This window comes from Heterocephalus glaber, unplaced genomic scaffold, assembly GCF_053883595.1.
Source record: "Heterocephalus glaber isolate CG9 unplaced genomic scaffold, H.glaber_assembly_v1.0 deba00001553, whole genome shotgun sequence".
Lineage (NCBI taxonomy): Eukaryota > Metazoa > Chordata > Mammalia > Rodentia > Bathyergidae > Heterocephalus > Heterocephalus glaber.
The window spans coordinates 24,230,195-24,254,609 of NW_028258344.1; the positions used below are offsets into that span (position 1 = coordinate 24,230,195).

At 42.8% G+C, this 24,415-nt stretch overlaps 1 protein-coding gene across 9 annotated transcripts in view; it reads right to left on the minus strand.

Annotated features, from left to right (window-relative positions):
- Tpd52 (tumor protein D52) overlaps positions 1-24,415 on the minus strand; it is a 101,821-nt gene that overhangs the window by 64,322 nt on the left and 13,084 nt on the right. For 5 of the 9 annotated variants that reach the window (XM_087190520.1, XM_087190518.1, XM_087190522.1 and 2 more), the window contains exon 2: positions 23,331-23,481. The exons of the other annotated variants lie outside the window; for them this stretch is intronic. In XM_087190520.1, the coding sequence (XP_087046646.1) occupies positions 23,331-23,346 (16 nt within the window). In that variant the 5' untranslated portion in view covers positions 23,347-23,481. The remainder of the gene's footprint in view (positions 1-23,330; positions 23,482-24,415) is intronic. 9 annotated transcript variants of the gene reach the window in all.

A 24,415-nucleotide genomic window follows, 5' to 3' on the forward strand; every position in this document is an offset into this window, starting at 1 on the left:
AGACATCTTCTAGCCTTCAGCCCACCCAGTCATTACACAGAAGTCACTAGATACGAGGGATCTGCCATCATGAATGGGTTAATGTCATTACCCTGGAGTGGGTTAGTTGTTCAGAGAGGGTATTCGTTAAAAAAGCAAATTCAGCTCTCGCTTGCTCTATCCCTTTAACCCTCTCTTGACCTTCCACCTCCCATCATGGGATGACACAGCACGAAGGCCCTCACCATGCTCTTGGACTTCCCAGCATCCAGAACCATAAACCTTCCACTCATTATAAATTACCTAGTCTCAGGCAGTGTGTTCCAGCAGCAGAAAACAGACTGTGAAATTATTCAACACTCAATCACCTATTATGTCACCATGTCCAATTCACTCACAAACTGGCAAGATAAAAGGGAATTTCTGTGGTAACATCTAGGATAGGGTCTTGTTTCTTAATAGCAGCTTTATCAAGACATAATTCACATACCATAAAATTCACCCTTATAAAGAGTACAAAAAGAGTACAATTCAGTGGTTTCTAGTATATTCAGAGTTGTGCAGCCATCATCATTTAATTTTAGAAACATTTTCATTACCCCAAAAAGAAACCTGTAGCTACCAGCTGCCCAGTAAAGTCCTTTTATGGAAATAATTTTTTTCAGCTTCAGATGTGCAATCTTTTAGAACATTTAAAATTATAAACTGCCCATATTTTCCAAAGGCTGTACAGTAGGTGATCTAGATTAATATAGTTAATAATTATCCACGGTTGGAGATATGCAATTTAAAGGGCAAAGGTAAAGTTTTCCCTTGGGAAAAAATTCAGCACAACTATTGCAATGAGGAACAGCAAGAAACAGGAGTTTACATTTGGATAGGCCTTCACAGCTTACAAAATGTACTCAAATACTATCATTAACAACAAAATACTGTACACTTAATTAAACACTTATTAGGAGAGCAGAGCTCTTGGAAAGTGTTCTTATCACAAAATAAATTTAAGGAAAAAGCAGTGGCTTTTTTCAACCCTCCCAATCACCTTGGTAGGTGCACAGGACATTTACAACTGGAGAGCCTGATACTTATTCTGGAGGACACCTGATCCCAGTCACCCAACCAGCACCCCCAGCGCAGCTCTCCAGCCTGTGCGGGAGAAGCCAACAAACCAGCTCACCGAGCAGGTGCCCTGTTACCACTAAGCAATTCCAAAGGAAAACAGAAGCAAGCTATCTGTGCTCTCAACACAACAAAGAATGCCTTTGTCTTATGCTAAGCCCTGCAGATGTTTCAGCACAGCCACTGGTCCCTGTCCTGTATAAATGCTCTCCCTTTTCTGGTGAGCCCTCAACTAGGACCTAAGTTCCTGGATCTCTTGAGGTCACCTTAAAAGTCAGAAGCAAAGCCTCAAGTACCTGTGCGTCACTCAGAGGAGAAGGTAGGTTAGAGTTAGAATCTTTTAATTAAAATGAGGTAAAATTCTAATTACTCCACAAGTATCTCCAGAATGACATCATTTCTGACTCAAGTCTTATTATAACCTGACCCATGGGAACATGGGCTTCACCTTGTTAACTAGAAAAAACAGCATGCTTTTTCCAGGAACATTAACTTCTTTTTTCAGGCATAAAGTGGTATTTAGTGGGTTTGCTTATTAGTCTCTAAGCTGCTTAATGGCCTAGAAGAGATTAACCAACTTCTGAAAAGTAATCCATCTAAAGTAACAATGGTTGAGGCTTCCCAGAGTACAGGACACATGGCTCTTAAATTTAACACTGGCTTAAACTCACATCACACACAAACACATGATACTCTCACATGCATCCTATTTTTATATGAATCGGGTATGTGGTAGTAGCAAATTCTAAACAATACAACATAAATACAAGGGTTAGTTGTACCACACTCCAGGTAACAAACGATATTCCTACCAGCCCCAATTTCTGTGCCACTCCAAAACACAAAAAAAGTTGGATAAGTCAACACTACCAAACCAACCAGTGAGGTCATGGGGGACCCTTCCTTCTTCCTGTGGAGAGCAGGAAGGGGGTGCGGCCTGACTGACAGCTGTCAGACCCCTCCTTACCTCCTCAAGGGTGGCCCAGGTGAGTAGTCCCAGGGGGACTTCCTGCCATCCTGGGGGTTACTTCAGAGGGAGGCACCCAGGAGCCAGCCGCAGGCTGGCTGTGATGCCACCCCCAGTGGTGGCCTCTCCAGACACTGCGGCTGCCTCTCTGAGCAACAACCAGAAAACCATGCCTGACAAGGCAAAGATCAGGGAGGGACCAGCCCCATAGCTGATATCCCCTAATTTCCGTAGCCCCAGTGGGACAAGACCACCACAGCCACGTTTCCCAGAAACTCCAGGAAAGCAGCAGCAAAGCGATTTCAGCCTGGCCATTTTTACAGAAGTGCACAGCTGTCAATTGAACAGGCTGCTTTTTCCTAAATTGGGCAAACTGTCACCTTGACAGCTAAAACTGTCTTAGATTCCCTGCTGCAGCTCCAGAAGACGGCCTTGGCTGAAGCAGGCTTGAAACATGAATCTATCCAGATAACCCCACCCTACAGCCGCTCCTGACAACTCTGACCTGATCCTGTCCCCCTCTGTCATTACTATCAAAGTTCTCAAAAAGGCCCATAAAATGTACACAATTCCACATGCCCAGCCTGCTGATGCTCTGTAAAAGCAATGCTCCCTCACACCCCTCAGGTCAGGCAAGGAAGGCTCCCCTCTTTCCCCACCACCCATGCTGCAGCACAAATCCCAGTAAAATCTCACTTGGGTGATGCTGTAAACCTACTCATGATTCTCATTTCAGGTACTATGTGCAGTGCACATTGCATTAAAAAGAGCTGGTACACTGGGCACAGTGGTGCACACCTGTAATCCCAGTACTTGGGAAGCTGAGGCAGGCGGATCAACACAAGTTCCAGACCAGCCTAGGCTACAGTGTCAGACTATGACTCAAGCAGAAAAAAAAAAAGTTGGTAATACTAGGGCTACTAGCCCTCAGGAGTTTCAGAGACTGGTGGCAAAACTGATGACTGGCAGTGAACACAGATGGCGGCAACTGGCAGCAATTGGCAGTGACCAGCAGCAATCTGCAGTGACTAGTGCTGGTGACCAGCAGAGAGCCCCAGGAGGGCAGCAGAAGCTGCTGGAAAGCTCAGAGCCTCAGCTGCTGAGAAGCTGGCAGGGGTGGCTGGGAGCTGCTAGGAGCTACAACCCTAAGGGCCAACAGCCACTCGCACTCAGAGCTAGAACCACTAATATTTGGGGAGCTGCACTCTGCCAACTAATGATTTCCATCTGAATCGAGCGACAGAACCCTCAGCTGCTTGGTGAAGGGAAGAGCAGACTGCCAGAGGCATCTTCAGTGACAATGCAACTCTGCATGTGTGCGCATATGCACGAAGACAGAGGGTCACAGCAGTCTATGGCACTGCCAGGCAATATTTGGGCTGTTTCCTTCAAGCACACGTCCCATCCCCACAAACCCGGCTTTGCTCCCCCAGTTTACAGCACCTCTGAATCACAGGTGCAGTCCGTACCTCTGTGGATGTATCACTTTCCACATGGGATCACAGTTAAGTACAAAATGTAACTCCTCTACTGGACTAAGCTGCTTGAAGCTTAATTCCACATGTTCATGCCCCACAAAACTCATGATACATGGGGATTAACTTCACCTGTCAGGCATCACTCCTGATCCTCTAAGTGCCAGCTAGAAGATCTGTCCCTCCTCCTCCCCACACCCATCACACTGCAGACTACGGCTATGGTCCCCAGTGACCACTGGGATGCAGGACCCTCCCCAGTGGAACCAGGGTTTGCCTGTGTGACCAACAGAATAAAATACCTCTTGGTGCTCTTGCCTGGATCGCAGACCTGAGAGAGGCCACTGCATGGAGCAAAGGACTGACACATACCGCCAGTGAGCATGCAGGGAGTGGGAAGCTACATCCTCCAGCCCTGCTGAGCCTTGAGACAACTGAAGCCCCAGCCAGTAGCTTCCCTGCAACTACACAGAAGACGCTGAGCCAGAGCAAAGCAGCCAGACCGATCCCTGAGCAACACAAACCATGTAAAGTAATACATGGGATTTCTTTTTTTGGTACCTGGGATCGAATTACATGGGATTTTTTTAAGCTGCTAAATTTGGGGATCATATGTTCTACAGCAATAGACAATAAGATTCTCCATACCACTCTGTCTGGGACATTCTTCAAAATTCTCAATGTTGGGCCGGGGATTTAGCTCAGTGGTGCCACCGCCTGCCTCACAAGCACAAGGTCCTGAGTTCAATCCCCAGTACCAAAAACCAAAAAACAAAATTCTCAATGTTGAGCTCCAAGGAAAGTGGCTTATCTTTTATAAAAATGCTTTTGAATCTCACTCTCCAGTTACTTGCTCCTTTCTCTTAACTCATATTGCCCAGCTCAGCCTTTAACAGTGAGTGACGTTTTCTGCCTTATGTTGTAGTTATCCCACACTCTGCCCTGGAGCATAAGTTGTTTGTCTCCTCCCACTGACAGCAGTTTGTCCTTGTCACATAGAGACTCTGCCCCACCCCACTTCTGTGCACAGGAAAACCCCGAAGTGGAGGTGGTGGACTTTAGGTTAGGGTTAGGATGGTAACCAGCAATAAAGCATCGATTAACTGTAGAGGGAACTTCTCTCAGGGGACACATTCATAAAACATGGTAGATTAGAGAGAGAAGAAAAAAGCGCATCAGACAAGTTGTGGGCAGAACTCAGCCTTCCCCTACCTTCCTGACTACTGTATGTTCCCTGGGTCCCATCAGAAGAGAGTGGGAAAGGAGGAATAATTTATAGGAACATCATCACTGATGGCAATGCTGCTGTTCCCAGGATCCAGCAAGAGCCAGAGCCTCTGCATACACGTGCTCACATGCACACATACATGTGGGAGTTCACAGGGCAAGTGAAGGAAGTAAAGGCAGTGAGGTCAGCATCCGCCAAAGTCAACCGCAAGGTCTTTCGGCAGCTGCCATACACAGAGCATCAGCTTGGGAGTCGAACCAATCTGGGTTTGCATCTTGACTCCACAACAGATCCTCTGAATTAGGAAGAAGAATCCAACCCTTGGACCTTCAGATCTACAAATGATTAAGGCAGCTGTAGGGGAGGAGAGCGATCTAGGAGTTGGACAGAACACCCAAAACAGTGTCTGTCAGCTTGTCCACTTCTTTCCCTTGCCAGAGCCAGGCTTTGATGATGCAGAGATCCCAGCTGTAATTCGAGCACCCAAAGCCAGCTTTGTGTGTCTTTGTTGCAACAAATCTCAGAGACTCCACAGTTGGGAAGACCATCTCAAATTTATAAACAGACTTACATATGACCCCAACTTCAAGTTTGGCTCCCTTGAAATATATATATATTGTCTCTGATCAGAACTCATTAAAACTTAACAGGAGGCTGGCCATAAGCATCAGCCTGAGCTAATTACACATAGCAGTTATCACCTTGTATCATCTACCATACCTGATTCATGTGCTAGCACTCCCATGTATCTGTACCTGCCTTAGGGGCAGAAGCTGTGGAGTCACTTCTTGCTTTGTTTTATAAGCTTCATAGTTCAGCATGACACCCATCAACTTTAACAGTAACTAATTAAGCCAGGTGTGGTGGCACACACCTGTAGTCCCAGCACTCGAGAAGCTGAGGCAGGAAGATCACCAAGTTTGAGGCCACCCTGGGCTTCACAGTGAGTTCAAGGCCAGCCTGAGATACACAGCATTTTTTAAGACCCTGTCTCAAAAAAAAAAAGGGCCAGGAATTTAGCTCACTGGTGCCGCCTGCCTTCCAGCAAGTATGATATAACCTACTCGGGGCACTAAGAAAGTAGAAATGCTGAAAAATCTACTAAGGATTGGTTAATTCCTTTTTCAACATAAAGCATATTTTAAAAATATTATTCTAGTACAGTGGACTATATTAGATGCCAAAGTAGACACAAAAAGCAAAAGGCTTTTCAGAAAAATGTATTTATAAACATTACCATAACACTCATAAAATATAAACTTTTTAAACAATCACTGAAGTCACAACAGTCTGTTGGTTAATATATAAAGTGAAATTGATGTAAAAGATTCCAGTACTTAAATTATGTATGACTAATTTTATAATCAGTTTTTTTAAAATTTGAGGTATTATTCAGAGCATTTTTTCCTTCTTTAAATAAAAGCAATCTTTGTCAGGCAAGGATTTTGCAATATTTTATAAAATTATATACACTGTAATACTGTACTTTCTCTTATCTAATATGGTGAACTTCACAGTATTACAATTAGTAAATTATATCTGAAATTTATCAATAAACAAGGCCAAGATTGTGCAACTGGAACTAGTCCAAATAGAGTGCCAACTAAAGGGTCGGGGATGTAGAGCTCAGTGGCCCAGCGCCTGCCTGGCAAGGGCAAAGTCCTGAGTTCAATATCCAGTACCAAAAAAAAAGATATTAGAAGAACGCCAACTAAAATAAAGGAGTATTTTTTTAAAACTCTAAATAGCTAAAAATATTAGACATATTATAAAATGGGAGACTATAAAGAAGCTGATCAATACACACCAGAAGCAAGAGGGCATGTCAAGCAGAGGTTAAATGACCTTTTGCTCTTGCTCTTATGCCTGAAAGGCCTGTCTCTGTCACCTGCTGGGACCAGCAATGCCTCTCCATGGCAACGGCAGCAAGTCCTTCAGATGCCCCTTTGTACATTAAATATTTACTAGGTTTCAGAGCAGGGGCCTTTACAGGGAACTTCATGAGAGGCACACACAACTGTGTGCTCACCACCCTTCCCTTAAAGACACCTCCATCTGAGTCACTGAAACCCAGAAGGGAGCCCACAACTGGTTCTTGAGGACAGCCAAGTGTTGGACTATCCCTCTTAGCTGACCTTTTTTTCTTGCTAATTTTGTTATTATTATTATTTATTATTATTATTATTAAGTGCCAGGGATCAAACCAGGGCCAAGTGCATGCTAGACAAGTGCTCCACCAAAGAGCTACAACCCCAGCCATATATGACTTCTGTGTCTATTCCTTACATGGCATTCAGTGTCCATTTGGACCAAACTTAAGGATTTTCAAAGTTTTTATCATCTCAATCCCTCAATTCCCCTCAGGACCTCATCCAATAAGTTATAACAATAACAAAAAAAATCTAGTAAGTACAGAATCTATTTAAACCCTATTAGCTCTTTTATCTTGTTTAGAAAGAATTAAAGCTGTAGTGAGTTCCTCTGTGGATTTCTCCTTAATTTGTTTCCACGCAGAACATGAGGTTCAGAATGAGCAATTACAGTATCCTAAGCTCAGATGAAGCCCTCCTGGAGGATCCCTCTATATTTAGGGGAAGCCACAGTTCTAATATTAATGCAAAGCTTATGGTCATGCATTAGGGTTATCTCACATCCCAAAGCAGAAGCACAGAAGCCAGGAACAGATACTAAAGTTTCCTGATAATAAAAAGGATGCCTTTGCTTTACTTTGCTCTGCCTGAATAGCCAAGTGAAAAGCAAACTCTCTCAGGATGCACAAAGATACAACGGCCATCTTGTCTGCGTCTGGCTTATGGCCAGAAGTGATGAATCTCTGTAAAAATTCTGGCAGCAAGGAGCTCTGAGCAGGCTGTCATCCCAGAAGGCTGAACACACTTCCTGTGCTACTGGAGCAGAACGATCAGGGAGCTGGCTAAGGCACGGGACACCTTCCCCTTTTAGGACCTTGCCCAGGGCCAACCCTCAGCAGGTGCTCAAGGGATGGGGAGAAATGACTGTAAGATTATATGAAGGTTTCTTCCATCATCAAGGAGCTTCAGATTCCGGGCCACCCACATCTCCTGGCAGTCACTACTGGATACGACGACAGAAAGCCTGAAACAGACATCAAATCAAAAAACGGCCGAATCCCTTTACAAATCCCTTTACAACTCTACACTATATCTACATTTTACTTGTCTGAGGCAAAAGGAGAAAAAAAACTTTGTTCCTGAAATTAAACTTTAAAAAAAGTAATGCCTTTTATTATGGGATATAATGTTCTTTCTGATTTGGGGGGGATAAGTGTTAAAATTTTTCTATTTATAAAAAGATGGTGCCTTTTTGTTGTTTGGCTTTAACAAGTTGGCAAAATGAACAGGTGACACTCCAGCATGAGCTCATTTCATCCCTGATTTTGGTTTTCCGTTCCAGAAAACCAAAAAACTCAGGAGTAGTAGTGGAAAGCTACAATACACACCTGCCCTGCTGCAGCTCCCCTATGAGTGCAGCCCTCCCTAACACCTGCCCAACTCCTGGCCCTCATGACCTCCCAGGACACAACCAGACAGCTTCAGACCGGGAGGCCACAAAGCAGGCTGCACTCGGTTACACACAGGCAGTCCACTAAGAGCTAAGAAATCCAAGTTGGAACAGTCTAGCACTGAGTTCACATTAAAAAATACATTTACACCTCTAGGCCACAGAAGACGATCTAAGTCACTGCTGCTGAGGGCAATTCTTATCCATGGAAAAAAGGTCAATATCATTGCTTTAGGAACTCTATAAAAACTTTAGAGGTCAGCCAGCAACCCAAAGCCTACTGGCAGGCTGAATTTTTAGAGGGTCCAACCAGCACATTTTTATGATTTTCACAGCAATTCCGACTTAACCCAGGGGCAGAATTAAACAAATTGCCTAGGACCAGGCATTACTTGAAAAGTATCAGAGAACAAGGGTGCCATTACCTATTAGTCCAAAACTGAAATAAAAATGCAGATGCTCAGCAATTTCACTTCCCCATACTACCTTAGACCAACATGCTTGCATAAAGGAGCAATTTCAATGAAGCATGTGTTTATAATAAATAAAAAAATACCAGAAAGAACCAAAATGTCCCCTGACAGACATTACATGAAGGCATATTTATACACTGGAATGCTAGGTAATAATTAAAAAAGAAGGGAGTGACCAGTATGTACGTGCACAGAAAGCTCTGCGTGACAGCTGATGGGAAACACAGGAACACACAGCATGCTAACATTTGCCTTTTACAGGCACACAAAGGCCAGGAGTGTAGCACAGTGGTGTAGTACTTGCCTCCCATACACAAAACCCTGGGTTCAAGCCCCAACACAGCAAAAGAGAAGGGGAAAAAAGCATACAAAAAACTCAGTTCTATGAAAGTTACTGGTCCAGGAGAATCACCATCACTTGAGAATTTGGTAAAAATGCACATTCTTAGGACGAGCCTCAGCCCCACTCAATCAGGATTCTGTGGTTTAACAAGCCCTCACGTGCTCTGACGGCTCAAGAACCTCTGGTCTACACCAGGAGGAACAGAGACCGCTAATGAAGGCTGAGCCAACTGAGGTCCCCGAGCTTTATCTACATTCTTTTGCTTTTGGGGTGCAGGAGTGAGACAGGGTCTCGCTATGTGGTCCATGCTGGCCTTGAACGCACTATGTAACCTAGGCTACCCCCTCAAACTCCTGGAGATCCTCCCTGCCTCAGCCTCCTGAGTGCTGGGATCACAGACCTGCACCACCATGCCCTGCTTGCTTGTTTTTTCCATCAACTGGAGACTGGATAAAGAAAATGGGGGTTTTTTAATAAAATGAAGTACTACTCAGCCATAAAAAATTAGAAATTAGAGACATTTATACCTAAATAGATGCACATTGCGATGATACTCTTATGAGAAATAAACAGGACACACATGTATAAATACCAAATAGTTTCTCTAGTATGAGAAATTGAAAGTGTAAATAAGGACTAAAAGGTATAACAGATACTGTTAAATAGGAAGAAAAGGGGCAAAGGGGAAGGGGAAGTGGGAGGGGTAGGGGAATGGAATTAATATGAGAAAATGAAAAAATGGAAACAAAGTCTTTGTTTATAGGGAGGGCAGGGGAAGGGAGAAAAATAAGAACCAGGAGAGATTATGTAAAGGTGTAAATTTCCAATGATGAATGTCATTATATTGTATACCTAAAATGTGCCAATAAAATAAAAATTTTTTTAAAAGTATGTATTGCTCCTGTAAGTTAACTTTCTGGAGATTCTGCAGATGCTAGCGAAGGCATAAGAGAAATGGTTCATTAACCATGCAAGCCTGGTAGGGCTCATGGGATGGGAGAATGAGGTTCCCGAGGAGCTGCTGAACGATACATTTCACAAAAAGCATGAAAAACACACCCAGGAGGATTTCACTCCAATCTGAAGAGTTCAGCTGGTCTTACTGGTGTCTTCTGCGGAGGGTGGACATGACAAATGGCAGGTTCTGGTAAGAAGGACAGCTAGCCACCACAGGCTGAAAAAGACTGAACAATGTGGACACTGTTTGGGGAAAGCTATACTTTCATAATGCTTTTGTTGATTCTTTAACACTGCACACTGAGCAGCCAACTGGGCCTCCCAGCCCCCATGGTGAGCCTCACGTCTGCTGGGGCTGCTCAGCAGGGCAGCAGGGCAAAAGCCAGGGGAACAGGAGCCTTCAGAGCAAAGTCATAAGTCTCAAGGAGGTCCGTCACAATCCTCTGAGCCTAGTAAAGACCTGACCCTGCAGCGGAGCCTAGAAACACCCTGAGCACAAGCATGCTCACATGCACTTGCACACACACACACACACACACACACACACACACACATGCATGCGCACACACACCCTCAGGCACACGTGCTTTTCTCCCATTAGCTTCATCATCAGAAATGAAATAGACTAATACTGCCAATGTTTATGAAGATAAAATAAATGTCACAAGTGCAATCAGAAGCCTACTTTAAGATAAGGCTGAGAGAAACCTATAAATATAAAAATAAGATGGCATATACTTAAGTTTCAGTTGAAAAATAGCTGTAAGAGTAGTCTATTAATCTTCCAAGTGTTGCTATAAATTGTTTTCCAAACCAAAGATTAAAAGTAGTATTTTATTAAAATATTATACATTTTCGGGCCAGGGAGTTAGCTCAGTGGTTTTGCCACCTGTTGCACAAGTGCAAGGACCTGAGTTCGATCCCCGGTACCAAAAAAACAAAACAAAAAAATAAAATATTATACATTTTCCACACTGAAAAATTTTTTAAAAGCTTAGTTGACTTAATGTCAAAAGTACACCACATCACCCATGAAACATAGGCTATAAGAGTCTTAAAAGCCAACATCTAGAACAACCTAGATATTATTTCTTAACTTTGTCATAAAAAATTAAGAGGAGGCCTGGGGATCTACCTCAGTGGTTCTGGCGCCTGCCTTGCAAGTGCAAGGTCCCGAGTTCAATCCCCAGTACCAAAAAAAAAATTCCACTGATGAGAAAAAGCTGACTAAAGTATGTTCTCACTCCTGGGTTATGGGAATATTAGCCACTCTGGTTTCTGGCTTTATTCTCTTGGATACTGGAAGGAGATCACAATCCACTGTGATATCAACAAAACCCCATGCTCAAAGTCACAGGAAAACTACAGAGAAACAACTGTGCGCTATTCTACTTTCTAGGCCATCCTTCTCGCTGCATAGAAAAAATAATAATTTATGTTTTTAACCTGAAAGCAAACATAGTTCTTCTCTCCCACTACTGAATTCAGTCAATTTTTTGCTTCCTTTAACAAGACCAAACTTTTAGCTATATCCTCGGAAGCTTAGCTTTTTTTACCCAGAGACTATGAAGGATTCATAACAGAAATATCCAATTGCCCCCACTCCCCATAAAGAGATCTGTAACTGGGAAGGAACAAGAGAAGTAGAGAAAGTACACTTTTCTCTAAAGAAAAGAGACTTAAAATGAAAAAAACAGCATGTGTGATTTTTTTTTCCAGTACTGGGGATCAAACTCAGGACCTTGCATTTGCCAGGCAGGCATGGCGACAGGGTGCTACATCCCTGGCCCTTTAGCTTTTTTGAAGCAAGGTCTCATAGTTCAGGCTGGCCTTGAACTCACTATGTCACGAAAGCCGGCCTCAAACTCAAGGTGATCTTCCTGCCTTAGCCTGAGGAGGCTAGGATTACAAGCATGTGCCACCACACCCGGTGCATATGTGATTTTTAAGATATTTTAAACAAAAATTATGAAAGGCCACTTTTGTGTACTGAGCTCTTGCAGTAAAAGACCAGACCAAACCAAGATAAAGTCAGTTATGCTAAGTGCCACGTAATCAAACTGAAGCTGTAGGCAGGTCGATCGCCAAACCATCCAGTTTTTCCTGAAAACACAGGATGCCAGCCTACCTGAGTCAGCGGAAAAGGAAGCTGCCTCTGCTCTAACCCTTGGGGAAGTAACCTAGAGTAACCTGCTGTCATTGTTCCTCTCCTTGTCCCCACCTTACAAAACTCTCGCCGCTCAGTCATTTGCTACTGACAGTGCCAGGCTGTGTCAGAGAAGGGAGACTCTCCTATTCATGAGGCTAAAAGTCAATTAGATCTATAACTAAATTTGTTGTCATTTTGCCTTTTGACAGATAGAAGATACGGTGCATAGCCACTCCATAATACATCCATTCCTACCTGTGATAGGAGGTAAATTAAGTTAAAATAAGCAAGGCACCAAATATAATTGCCTTTATGTCAACATTTGTCAGAGGAAGCCAAAGCACTTCCTGGTAAGCAGCTTTCCATATAAACAAGAGCCCCGCACCTCTTTGTTACCTCAAAAATGGAGCACGGAGACTCTGGGAGTCCAAGGCTTTGAGGGCTTGGGTTGTGGGGGCAGCCTGTGAAAGGTACTGGTGGAGGGCCAGTAAGGCTCCTGAGGAAGGCAGCCCTGCCTGTGCCTCCCACCCCGTCCCAGAAGCAGGTGTGTCCTGCAGCTTCCCGCCCAGTGTAGAGCTAATAGGGCCGGACAGTAAATGTCAGTACCAGTGTGAAATGTTGCTGTGAAAATACCCATCCTCCTCCACACATAGCCCCTCGGAAAAAGACACCCACTGTATTAAGATCTAAAATAGAGACTGGTAAATCCAGCTCCAAAGATCTCTCACATGAGAAAAGGCAGGCACAAGCAAGTCTTCGTTCCCTTTGAACCAAGGAAACCCAAGCCCTTGAAGGGCTGCCAAAGAAAGCAGCCAGTGCTTCAAGTAAATCCTGTGATTAAGAACCTCCACACTGGCTTACAGGGTGTGCGCAGGGGAGGGTGGAGAAATACTAGAGAATAAAGAAAGTGAGGGCGGAACACACGCCAAATCAGCCTGCTGCAGACAGGCAGGTCTGTGCATGCCCTACCGAGGTCCTGAGTTGCACAGAAGACACTGAATCACCCGCTGCAGACAGGCAGCCACTTGATTCCACACTACAAAGACGCAGAGGACACCAGACCACCAGACCAACGTACTGAGTCCCGCTGTTCCCGGCCCAGAGGTAGGGGCTTCTGATCTGTCATCCCACTGCTCCTGGTCCAGAGGAAGGGGCTTCTCGGTCACCATCCCTCCCACTGCTCCCAGCCAAGAGGAAAGGGCTTTTGGGCCACTTTCTGTCCCGCTGCTCCTGGCCGAGAGGAAGGGGCTTCCGGGCCACCATCCCTCGCACCACTCCCAGCCCAGAGGGAGGGGCTTCTGAGCCACCATCCCACTGCTCCTGGTGCAGAGGAAGGGGTTTCCCATCCACCATCCCTCCGACTGCTCCCAGCCCACAGGAAAGGGCTTTTGGGTCACCATCCCTACCGCTGCTCCCGGCCCCTGTCCCACCTCACCCAGCTCAGGGGAGGTAATCCGAGGAGGCGCTACCAGCCCCCCCGCCCCAGTCGAAATGAGAAAACACATAAATAAGTCTCAAAACCAGACTTCCAGATCACCTACAGCACTCCCAAAGGGAAATGAGATGGAACACTCTGATACTCAACCACCTGGACCCACTGAACTGGCAACAAAAGGGGATCTGGAAAAAAGGAAATCAGAAATAATTTCTCAGATAACAGGAGAAATTGTGCCCCTAGTGCAAGACATGATTAATAAATCTAGAGAGGAGCTGAGGAACATGATGGAATCCCAACATAAGAAACAAATGGAATCCATAAAACAGATGCAAATAGATTTCCAGGACATAAAAAACTCCATTGAAAGTCTACACAGCAGAATGAGCCAATGTGAGGACAGAATTTCAGATATAGAAGATAAAATTGCACTTAGTGACCAGGAAAAGAAAAATTGCTGCAAAATTATAAGGGAACATGAGAAATCAATCCAGCAGCTGCTAGGTGGTGCAAAAAAGAATAACATAAGACTGATTGGGCTCAATGAAGAAACAGGAGAGAGTGCAGATGACATAAAAAATCTCTTCACAGAAATAATGGCAGAAAACTTCCCAAGCAGGGGAAAAGAGCCTGACATACAGATAAGTGAGGCATATAGGACTCCAAATAGCCTTGATCAAAAAATATCTACACATAGGCATATAATTGTTAAGACTCCAGAAACAACAGAAGAACAAAGTTCTACAAGCAGTCAGAGAAAAGAAACAAATCACATAGAAAGGAAAGCCTATCAGAATCACAGCAGACTTCTCAACACAAACCATCAAGGCAAGAAGAGCTTGGAGTGACATATTCCAAGCCCTAAAAGAAAACAGCCTCCAACCCAGATTGATGTACCCTGCAAAACCATCTTTCAAAATGGATGGAGAAATAAGATACATTCATGACAAAGAACACCTTAGGAACTTCGTGACTACCAAACCAGCACTCCAAAGAATTTTACACAATAGCCTAGGAACAGACATTGAGGATCACAACTTCAGGAAGCAAAGCAGAATGAACCCATCTGGCATGACAAGAAATTAAATGTAAAGGGGGAGAACCCAACAAAAAGAAAAAGTCATGGCAATGACAAGTCAATACGTTTCAGTTATAACCATCAATGTTAATGGTCTCAATTCACCAATCAAAAGAAATAGACTGGCAGAATGGGTCAAGAAGCAAAATCCAACAATATGCTGCATACAAGAAACACACTTAATTCAAAAGGAAACTCACAGACTGAAAGTTAAAGGGTTGAAAACAATACTCCATGCGACAGGAAACTGAAAAAAAGCAGGAGTAGCTATCCTCTTGGCAGATCAAGTAGATTTCAAACCAACACTGATTAAGAGAGACAAAGAAGGACACTACATCCTTGTAAAGGGAAGAATCCAAGAGGAAGAGATGACAATCATACATATCTATGCACCAAACACTAGTGCACCCAACTATATAAAACAAATACTAATGGACATGAAAAGCCATATATGCACTAATACAATTGTAGTGGGGGACCTCAACACCCCACTGTCACAAATAGATAGATCAACTAGACTAAAAAGAAGCAATGAAATACTAGAACTCAATCGAACTCTTGAACAAATGAACTTAACAGATGTTTACAGAGTCTTCCACCCCACAAAATCAGAATACACATTCCTCTCAGCTGCACATGGGTCATTCTCAAAAATAGACCACATACTCACACATAGAACATGTTTAAGTAAGTGCAAAGGAATTGAAGTTATCCCCTGTATATTATCAGACCATAGTGCGATGAAATTGGAGATCCATAGCAAAAGAAACTCAAAAAATTTCATAAACATGTGGAAATTGAACAACACACTGCTGAATAACCAATGGGTCACAGAGGAAATTAAAGAAGAAATCAGACAGTTCTTTCAATTAAATGACAATAACAATACAACACATCGGAATCTATGGGACACAATGAAAGCAGTCTTACGAGGGAAATTCATAGCAGTGAATACGCATATTAGGAAAACAGAATGAGCCCAATTAAACAACCTGATGCTGAACCTCAAGCTTCTAGAAAAAGAAGAGCAGTACAACCCCAAAGCTCATACAAGGGAGGAAATTATAAAGATCAGAAGAGAAATCAATGCAATGGAGACTAAGAGAACGATACAAAAAAATCAATGAAGCCAAGAGTTGGTTCTTCGAAAGAATCAACAAAATTGACAAACCTTTAGCCAACCTTGTCAGAAAAAGGAAAGAAAAGGCCCAAATCCATGCAATTAGGAATGAAAAGGGTGAAATTACAACAGACCCTGAAGAAATCCAGAGGATCATCAATACCTACTTCCAGAACCTATACAACAATAAGATGGAAAACACAGAAGAAATGGACAGATTCCTAGATACATATGAATTACCAAAGTTGAACGAAGAAGACCTAAAAATTCTGAACAACTCAATATCAACCAATGAAATTGAAAATGTAATTAAAAACTTATCAACTAAGAAAAGCCCGGGCCCTGATGGCTTCACTGCTGAATTCTACAAGACATTTAGAGAGGAACTGCTGCCACTACTGTTTCAACTCTTCAATGAAATTGAAAGAGAAGCAACACTCCCAAATTCATTCCTGGAAGCAAGCAGCACCTTGATCCCCAAAGCAAAGAAAGACCCAACTGAAAAAGAGAACTACAGGCCAATCTCACTAATGAACATAGATGCAAAAATCCTTAATAAGATACTGGCAAACAGAATGCAGAAGATCATCATCAAGAAGATCATACACCCTGATCAAGTGGGATTCATCCCAGGGATGCAGGGATGGTTCAATATACGAAAATCAATCAATGTAATACACTATATCAATAGAGCCAAGGACAAAAACCATATGATTATCTCCATAGATGCAGAAAAAGCATTTGACAAAATCAAACATGCATTTATGATAAAAACCCTACAAAAAATTGGAATAGATGGTCTCTACCTCAAACTGATAGAAGCCATCTATGAAAAACCAACAGCCAATATCATACTAAATGGTCAAAAACTGAAATCCTTCACACTAAAATCAGGAACAAAACAAGGATGTCCACTATCACCACTCTTGTTCAATATAGTTCTGGAAACATTAGCCACAGCAATTAGATAAGAGAAAGAAATAAAAGGAATAAAGATAGGTAATGAAGAAGTCAAATTGTCATTATTTGCAGATGACATGATACTCTATATAGAAGACCCCAAGAACTCCACCAAAAGTCTTCTAGACTTAATAACCAAATTCAGTCAAGTAGCTGGTTACAAGGTCAACACACAAAAATCAAGAGCTTTCCTCTACACCAATGACAGACTCACTGAGAGAGAAATAGGGCAAATAATTCCTTTCACAATAGCATCCAAAAAACTGAAATACCTAGGAATCATCCTAACGAAAGAAATTGAAGACCTCTTCTCTGAAAACTATGGCACTCTGAAAAGAGAGATTGAAGATGATATCAGAAAATGGACAGACATCCCCTGCTCCTGGGTAGGAAGGATTAATATAGCGAAAATGGCCATACTTCTAAAACTGCTATATAGATTTAATGCAATTCCAATGGAGATCCCAGCAGCATACTTCACAGACCTCGAGAATACAATCCAAAAATTCATTTGGAGCAAGAAGAGACCCAGAATAGCAAAAGCAATTCTAGGTAACAGAGACATGGCAGGGGGTATCACAATCCCCAACCTGCAACTCTACTACAAAGCTACTGTAATAAAAACAGCATGGTACTGGCAAAGAAACAGGCTTGAGGACCAGTGGAACAGATTAGAAGATGCAGAAACAATGCCAGACACACTCAGCCATCTCATCTTCGACAAAGGAGCCAAACACCCTCACTGGAGGAAAGATAGCCTCTTTAATAAATGGTGCTGGAAAAATTGGGCTTCAACTTCCCAAAGATTAAAACTAGACCTATATCTCTCACCATGCACTAAACTAAAATCAAAATGGATTAAAGATCTAAATAGTAAAATAGAAACTCTGAACCAGTTGGAACAGAGGTTAGGTAGAACCCTTGAAGACATCGGTGTAGGAAAACATTTTATGAACAAAACCTCAGTTGCCCATGAAGTAGCACAAACAATCAACAAATGGGATCTCTTCTTCTTAAAAAGCTTCTGCACAGCAAGAGAAACCACCAGCAGTGTGAAGAAACAACGCACAATGTGGGAAAAAATCTTCACCTGCTCTTCCTCAGACAAAGGTCTACTATCTCGAATCTATAAAAAACTTAAAAAGATGAGACCTCCCAAATTTAAAGACCCAATCCAAAAATGGGCATCTGAAATGAACAGACATTTCTCAGACAAAGAATTAGAAATAGCAAATAAATACATGAAAAAAATATTCAACATCACTGGTCATTCGAGAGATGCAAATGAAAACAACACTGAGATTCCACCTCCAGAAAGAATGGCTGCTATCATGAAATCAACCAATAACAAATGCTGGCGTGGCTGTGGGGAAAGAGGAACCCTGCTCCACTGCTGGTGGGAGTGTAGACTGGTGCAACCACTGTGGAAATCAGTATGGAGATACCTCAAAGAACTAGGACTGGAAGTCCCATTTGACCCAGCTATTCCCCTGCTGGGGATCTTCCCCAAAGAATTAAAAGAATCATACCACAGTGATATATGTGCACCCATGTTCATAGCAGTGCAGTTTGTAATAGCTAAAACTCGGAAACAGCCCAAATGCCCATCAACTGGTGACTGCATAAAGAAAATGTGGTTTTTTTATAAAATGGAGTACTACTCAGGTATCAAAAATGAGAAATTAGAGACATTTATAGCTAAGTGGATGCACATTGAGGCAATATTATGAAGTGAAATAAATAGGACACACATGTATAAATACTGAATAGTTTCTCTGGTGTGAGAAACTGAAAGTGTAAATAAGGACTAAATGTATAATAGGTAATGTGAAATAGGAAGAAAAGGGGCAAAGGGGAAGGAAGTGGGAGGGCTAGGGGAAAGGATAGAAGGGAATGGGATTAATATGAGAAAATGGAAAACTAGGAACAAAATCTTTGTAAATAGGGAGGACTGGAGGGGTTGAAGGGAGGGCTGGGCAAGGGTGAAAAATAAGAACCAAGAGAGATTATGTAAAGGTGCAAATTTCCAATGATGAATGTCCTTATATTGTATACCTAAAATGTAGCAATGATTAGAATGAATAATCGATAATGTAAAATAGGAAGCAAAGGTCCAAAGGGGTAGGGGTAGTGGGAGGGGCCGGGGAAAGGAAAGAAGGGAAAGGAAAAATGATGAGAAATGGAAAAAATGGAAATAAAGTCTTTGTAAATAGGGAAGGGTGGAGGGGGTGAAGGGAGGGCTAGGAATGGGGAAAAAATAAGAACCAAGATGCATCATGTAAAGGTACAATTCCCAATGAGAAATGTAATTGTGTTGTATACCTACAATGTACCAATAAAAGAATTTAATATGAAAATATATATACATACAAGCAGCTATTGAAAATAAACAATTCAAATTTTAAAAAAAACAAAAACAAAAACAAAGTGAGGCCTCGCCTTAGTGTGGCATCTATTAGAACGTGCTCGGGTTTCTGTGCGAATCCCTGTCCCTTCATTTACGCACATGCAAAGAAAGGTGACTCCTAGACGCTAGCAAATAAATGTACAAAGAGTGCTTAAGACTGCTGAGTTAATGATTTATAAAAGTATATGTAAATAAACACAAATATAGTTTGTATTAAATATTTTATTGCTTTACTTTCATGTGTATTTCTCTTTTTTTTTTTTTTGGTACCAGGGATCAAACTCAGGACCTGGTGCTTGCAGGGCAGGCACCGTGCCACTGAGGTAAATCCCCACCATATTCTGGTGAGGTTTTTTTGTTTTGTTTTGTTTTGTTGGTACCAGGTATCAAACTCGGGACCTTGCACTTTCGAGGTAGGTGGCAGAACCACTAAGCTAAATCTCCAGCTCTCATATATATTTCTCTACCAAGGTTTTGTATAACTTACGGGCTTATACTAAATAAATAAATAAATAAATAAATAAATAAATAAATAAATGATAAAGAATTACTTGAAAGCAGGGCCAGGGATTTAGCTCTGTGGTTCCGCTGCCTGCTTCGAAAGCACAAGGACCTGAGTTCGATCCCCAGTACAAAAAAAGAATTACTTGAAAGCAGAGAAAACTGCAATACATTACATTTAGCTGCTTTGATTTTGCAATGCCCAGAAACCAAAGGAAGCTCATGGTAACCATGGCTCCTTCTAAGAGCACAGGGTGTGTGATGGGTCCTCCACTGGCTTCCACTGGAATGAGCAGAGGCACACTCCTCCTCCATAGGAGAAACTATTTCCCCAGCTATAGCTTCCCAAAGCAGGCTGGGACAATTCCTAACAGCTAAATCTTGGAAGCAACCTATGTCTATCAATAGGTAAATGGATAAAGAAAATATGGTATTTACACACAATGGAGTACTACTCTGCCATAAAGAAGAAAAAACATAAGTCATCTGTAGGAAAATGGATCCACCTTGAGATCATAATGTTAAGTGAAGTAAATCAGATACACAGGCTTGAGTATCACATGGTTTCTCTTATATGAGAGGCCCAATATATAAAGTGCAAAAGACAGTAGGAAAAAAGAAAGAAAAAATATTATAGGAATCCACCATGAGCAATGTATCTAAAAGTGTATCCTGATTTATTCTAATTGTCTTATGTTTTTTATGTTTTTGGCTTGTTAGTCTGGCTATTAATCAGTATTTATGATGATTAACTCATAAAGATTTATAAAATAAATGAATCTGATGCTGGCAAAACAAAATTTAAAGAAAAAGGGAAGTGGATGGAAAGGAGAAAAAAAGAAGAGACATGTTATGTACATGTACCAAAGTCCCACAATGAATGTAATCATTATATACTGCAAACTGGGTGTGGTGGTGCATGCCTGTAATCCCGGCACTTGGGAGGCTGAGGCAGGAGGGTCACCACAGAGTTCAATGTGAGGTTGGTCTACATAGTGAGTTCAAGGCCAGCCTGAACTACACAGCAAGACCCTGTCTCAAAAAACCAAAAATCAAAACCATTATGAACTGCAAACAGGTACTAATAAAATTTTAAAATAAAGCAGGCTGCATGGGTTGGGCAGAATCTTTCCTTTCTAGCACTTTCCACATCTCCCTGCCTCCTCCCCTCTCCTACATAACAAGGAATTTCCTTTCCAAATAGTATTAATAGGCAGGAGTCAGCAATTTTGCTATCCTGGCATCTTAACGTTTTACTAGTGGTTAACTCAATAATTCCAACCCCGAATTTTTTATTTGAGATTGGGTAAACTAAATTAAACGGCACCATTTTTACAAATTTACATCTTTAACAATTTCATTTAAAACAAAGTCTCCTATAACCCCAGCACTGTGGGAGGCTGAGGCAGGATGACCCCAAGTTAGAACCCAGCCTGGGCAACTTGGTGACTCAGCAAGACCCTGTCTATAAATAAGGGCTAGAGATATAGCTCAGTGTGTAGGCCCTGAGCTTAACCCATAGTAACAAATACAATAAGGTCTCGCTACATTAGTGAGAACTGGTAAAATACTTCAGATAAAGTCTATGATTATAGATAGCTCCTTAAGCCCCTAAACATTAAAGCCCCTCATCAGCAAACAGGAAAAGGCGAAGTACAAACCCCTGGGCTGACGAGAGGATCAAACAAGAGGCCATAAACGCTGAGCAGGAGCCAGGGCACAGGAAGCACCTGAGAAAAGTCAGTATCACCATCACCAAACGAAATGCCTTCTTTTCTCCATGGTACTGATTACAAAGAACTTCAAATCCTTCAAAAGCTGAAAGACCCAAACCAGCACCATCTCACCTCTGGGTCTTTTCATTCACCTTTCCCATCCTTTAAGAAGAAATGAGCAGAGCTGCCACACTGTGAAGGCCGTAGTAACATTTTTCTTTTGCTCAGTGTTCAAAGTAAGGATGTCAGGTAGTTAATGAGAAAATATACACACCTAAAAAATTTTTTAAATACATATTATTGTCAAAAGCAAAAAAGTAATAATAATGATTGGGTGGACAGGCATTTTGTTCCAGACAAGCAAGTGATTTGGGGCAGCTATTGTTCCCTGGGGTTGAAAGATGAAAAGGGAAATTAGGTGGAGAAAAAAAGAGAGAGAAAAGATCAGTAAGCGATGGACAGGAACCCTGAGAAGAGTACACACAAAGTGGAAAACAAGGCTGCACACACGCCGACTGTGAGCCTGGACTTCTGCCCCACTTAGGCTGGGAGAGAAGCAGCAAAGTTACCAGCACACGGGGTGAGCTGCCTCTGACTGGGCCTTCAGCACCAATGTCTACCACTGCCGTCAAGAGTGGAACGACCCAACCAGAACAGCGTTCTCTACAGGACCACAGCCCCAGCCACGGCCCAACACCAGGCAAGCAGCAGCTCCTGGGACCCAAGCCCCTCTGGGAGGATTAAAAATATATGTAAGTTGGGCCGGGGATTTAGCTCAGTCGTTTCGCCGCCTGCTGTGCAAGCGCAAGGACCCAAGTTCGATCCCCGGTACCAAAAAAAAAAAAAAAAAAAAACACAAACAAAAAAATATATGTAAGTTTGGGAATGGATTATAATGCTGGAAAAATAAGAGCTCCTAAATCAAGAGAAATCTGTCATGTTATCTTTAAAATGTTCATTGAATCCCTGAAGCAATCAGCAGTAAAAATCCACTTAAAAACCCCAGAAGGGCAGACAGGCTCCTCTTCCAACGGTGACCCCAAGAAAAGAACACACTGACTCCCAGGCTAGGGAAGTGCTGTTCTGCAGTGGAAATCATTTCTCCAAAGAACCTAAGGGAGATGGCTATCTAACCAATCTAGACCTGCACAAATCAATCCCATCACCAACTGACTCCATGATAAAATCACATACAGACAACTCCGGGTCTGCCCTTAGAAACCACCGGTTAAAATTTTAAAATCGCTGCATTACTATAATTTTGCTCAAATGTCACCTCTAGGCATAACTGCTTCTCTGGCGATCAGACCACCCAGGGAAATTATAATACTTTCACTGGGCAAATATTTAATAAGTCCTTATTCTCTGCAAGACTCTTACACATTAAAGTGAATTACTGCTTACAGACTTGGGCTCCTTGAAGGTCAAACTCTATAATATCACTATTAAAATACATTCTGCATTAAAAGCATCTTAACCAAAGCCACTGGCCTACATAGGAATAGCAAATCCAGTTATTCCCACTCACCCTGGATTTTTTTCCCCTCCTTTTACAAGCACACATAAATGCCAATTACCCATCCTCTCCACTCTCAAAGGAAGACCACTACCCAACACAGGCAAGCAAATCACTGCCACTTAATCCAAATTTCCCCTCAACACACTCCTTGAGAGCTGAGGCTGTAGCTCAATGGTAGAGCACTTGCCGAGCAACCGAGCCCTGGGTTCAATCCCCAGCACCCATGATGGGTCCTCATCATCACAGCTCCACCTACTTGGCATCGCAGCAACCTATGAAAGTCTAACTTTCTACTTCTTAATTTGCACAGTCCTCTTTCCTGCGCTTGAGGTTCACATTGCATGCTTGCTGCTCTTTTACTTTACCTCTTCCCTGGGCCATCTCAACTTCACAGCTTCAAGCATCAGATGGGCTCTGTTCTCCCAAACTTCAATACTCTGCCCATCTTGTTCTGAGATCCGGGTTCCACTCCTGAACTGAACTCTCCACACTGACATCCCACGAAGATCTGGTGGTCTTAAAACACAAACGCACATTTACTGACACTCTTCCCACCCAAGGGTGGCGTCCAACCACCGTTTCCTTGAATGCAGGCTGCCCTGGTGACACAGTTCTAACACTGGTGTGAGACAGAAGTAAAACCGCGTGACTTCCAAGACCAGTCATAAAAAGCCATATAGCTTGCACCTTCCCCTCCCAAGGCTCCCTCCTGAGAAGCCCTAAGCTGTCACCTAAGGGATCTGGGCGTCCCAGGGCTCCACTCGAGACCAGGCCCACAGAAGCAGGTGTCCAAGGAACCCAGCTGTTTGAGTCTTCCAGGTATCACCACCCCTCATGTGTGTAAGGCTCCGGATGAGCCAGACCCCGTCTTCAAATCCCTCCAGCTGAGACTGAATACTCAGGGTTGCTGTCCCCTGCAAGTCCTGCCTGAACTGCAGGTCTGGGGCCATCATAAATGCTGTTAAATGAACTTTAGGGCTGAGTCCGTTACCTAGCTTTGGAAACTGAAACAGACTCCAAACACAAAGTGCCCTCAAAACAAATCCATTACCTCTCTTCCCAAATCTGCTCTTCATTCTGTATTCTCCATCCTACTTCCTTCTACACTCAATCAGAAAACTTTATTCAATTTTTCCTGAGATTGCCCCTGCCCCTCAATATCTGCCCTCTTCTATCCCAAGAGCTCTTGGGAATTCCGCACCATCTCCACAGGCTCCTCACTGCTGGCCTGGAGTAGTGTGACACAACCCACCAGGTCGGCTAGCACCTTCCGAGGTCTGCCCAGTGTCATTTCTAAAGCCAACATCCCACACGCCCACCACCACCTGCTTACAACCTAGAGGACACAGTCCCATTTCCAATCCCCACGCTCCCCCAGGATCACCTTAAACCCGAGCCTCAGGCAATTTGGAGGACTTACATCTGTCTGCATCTTTACGCCTCATCATCA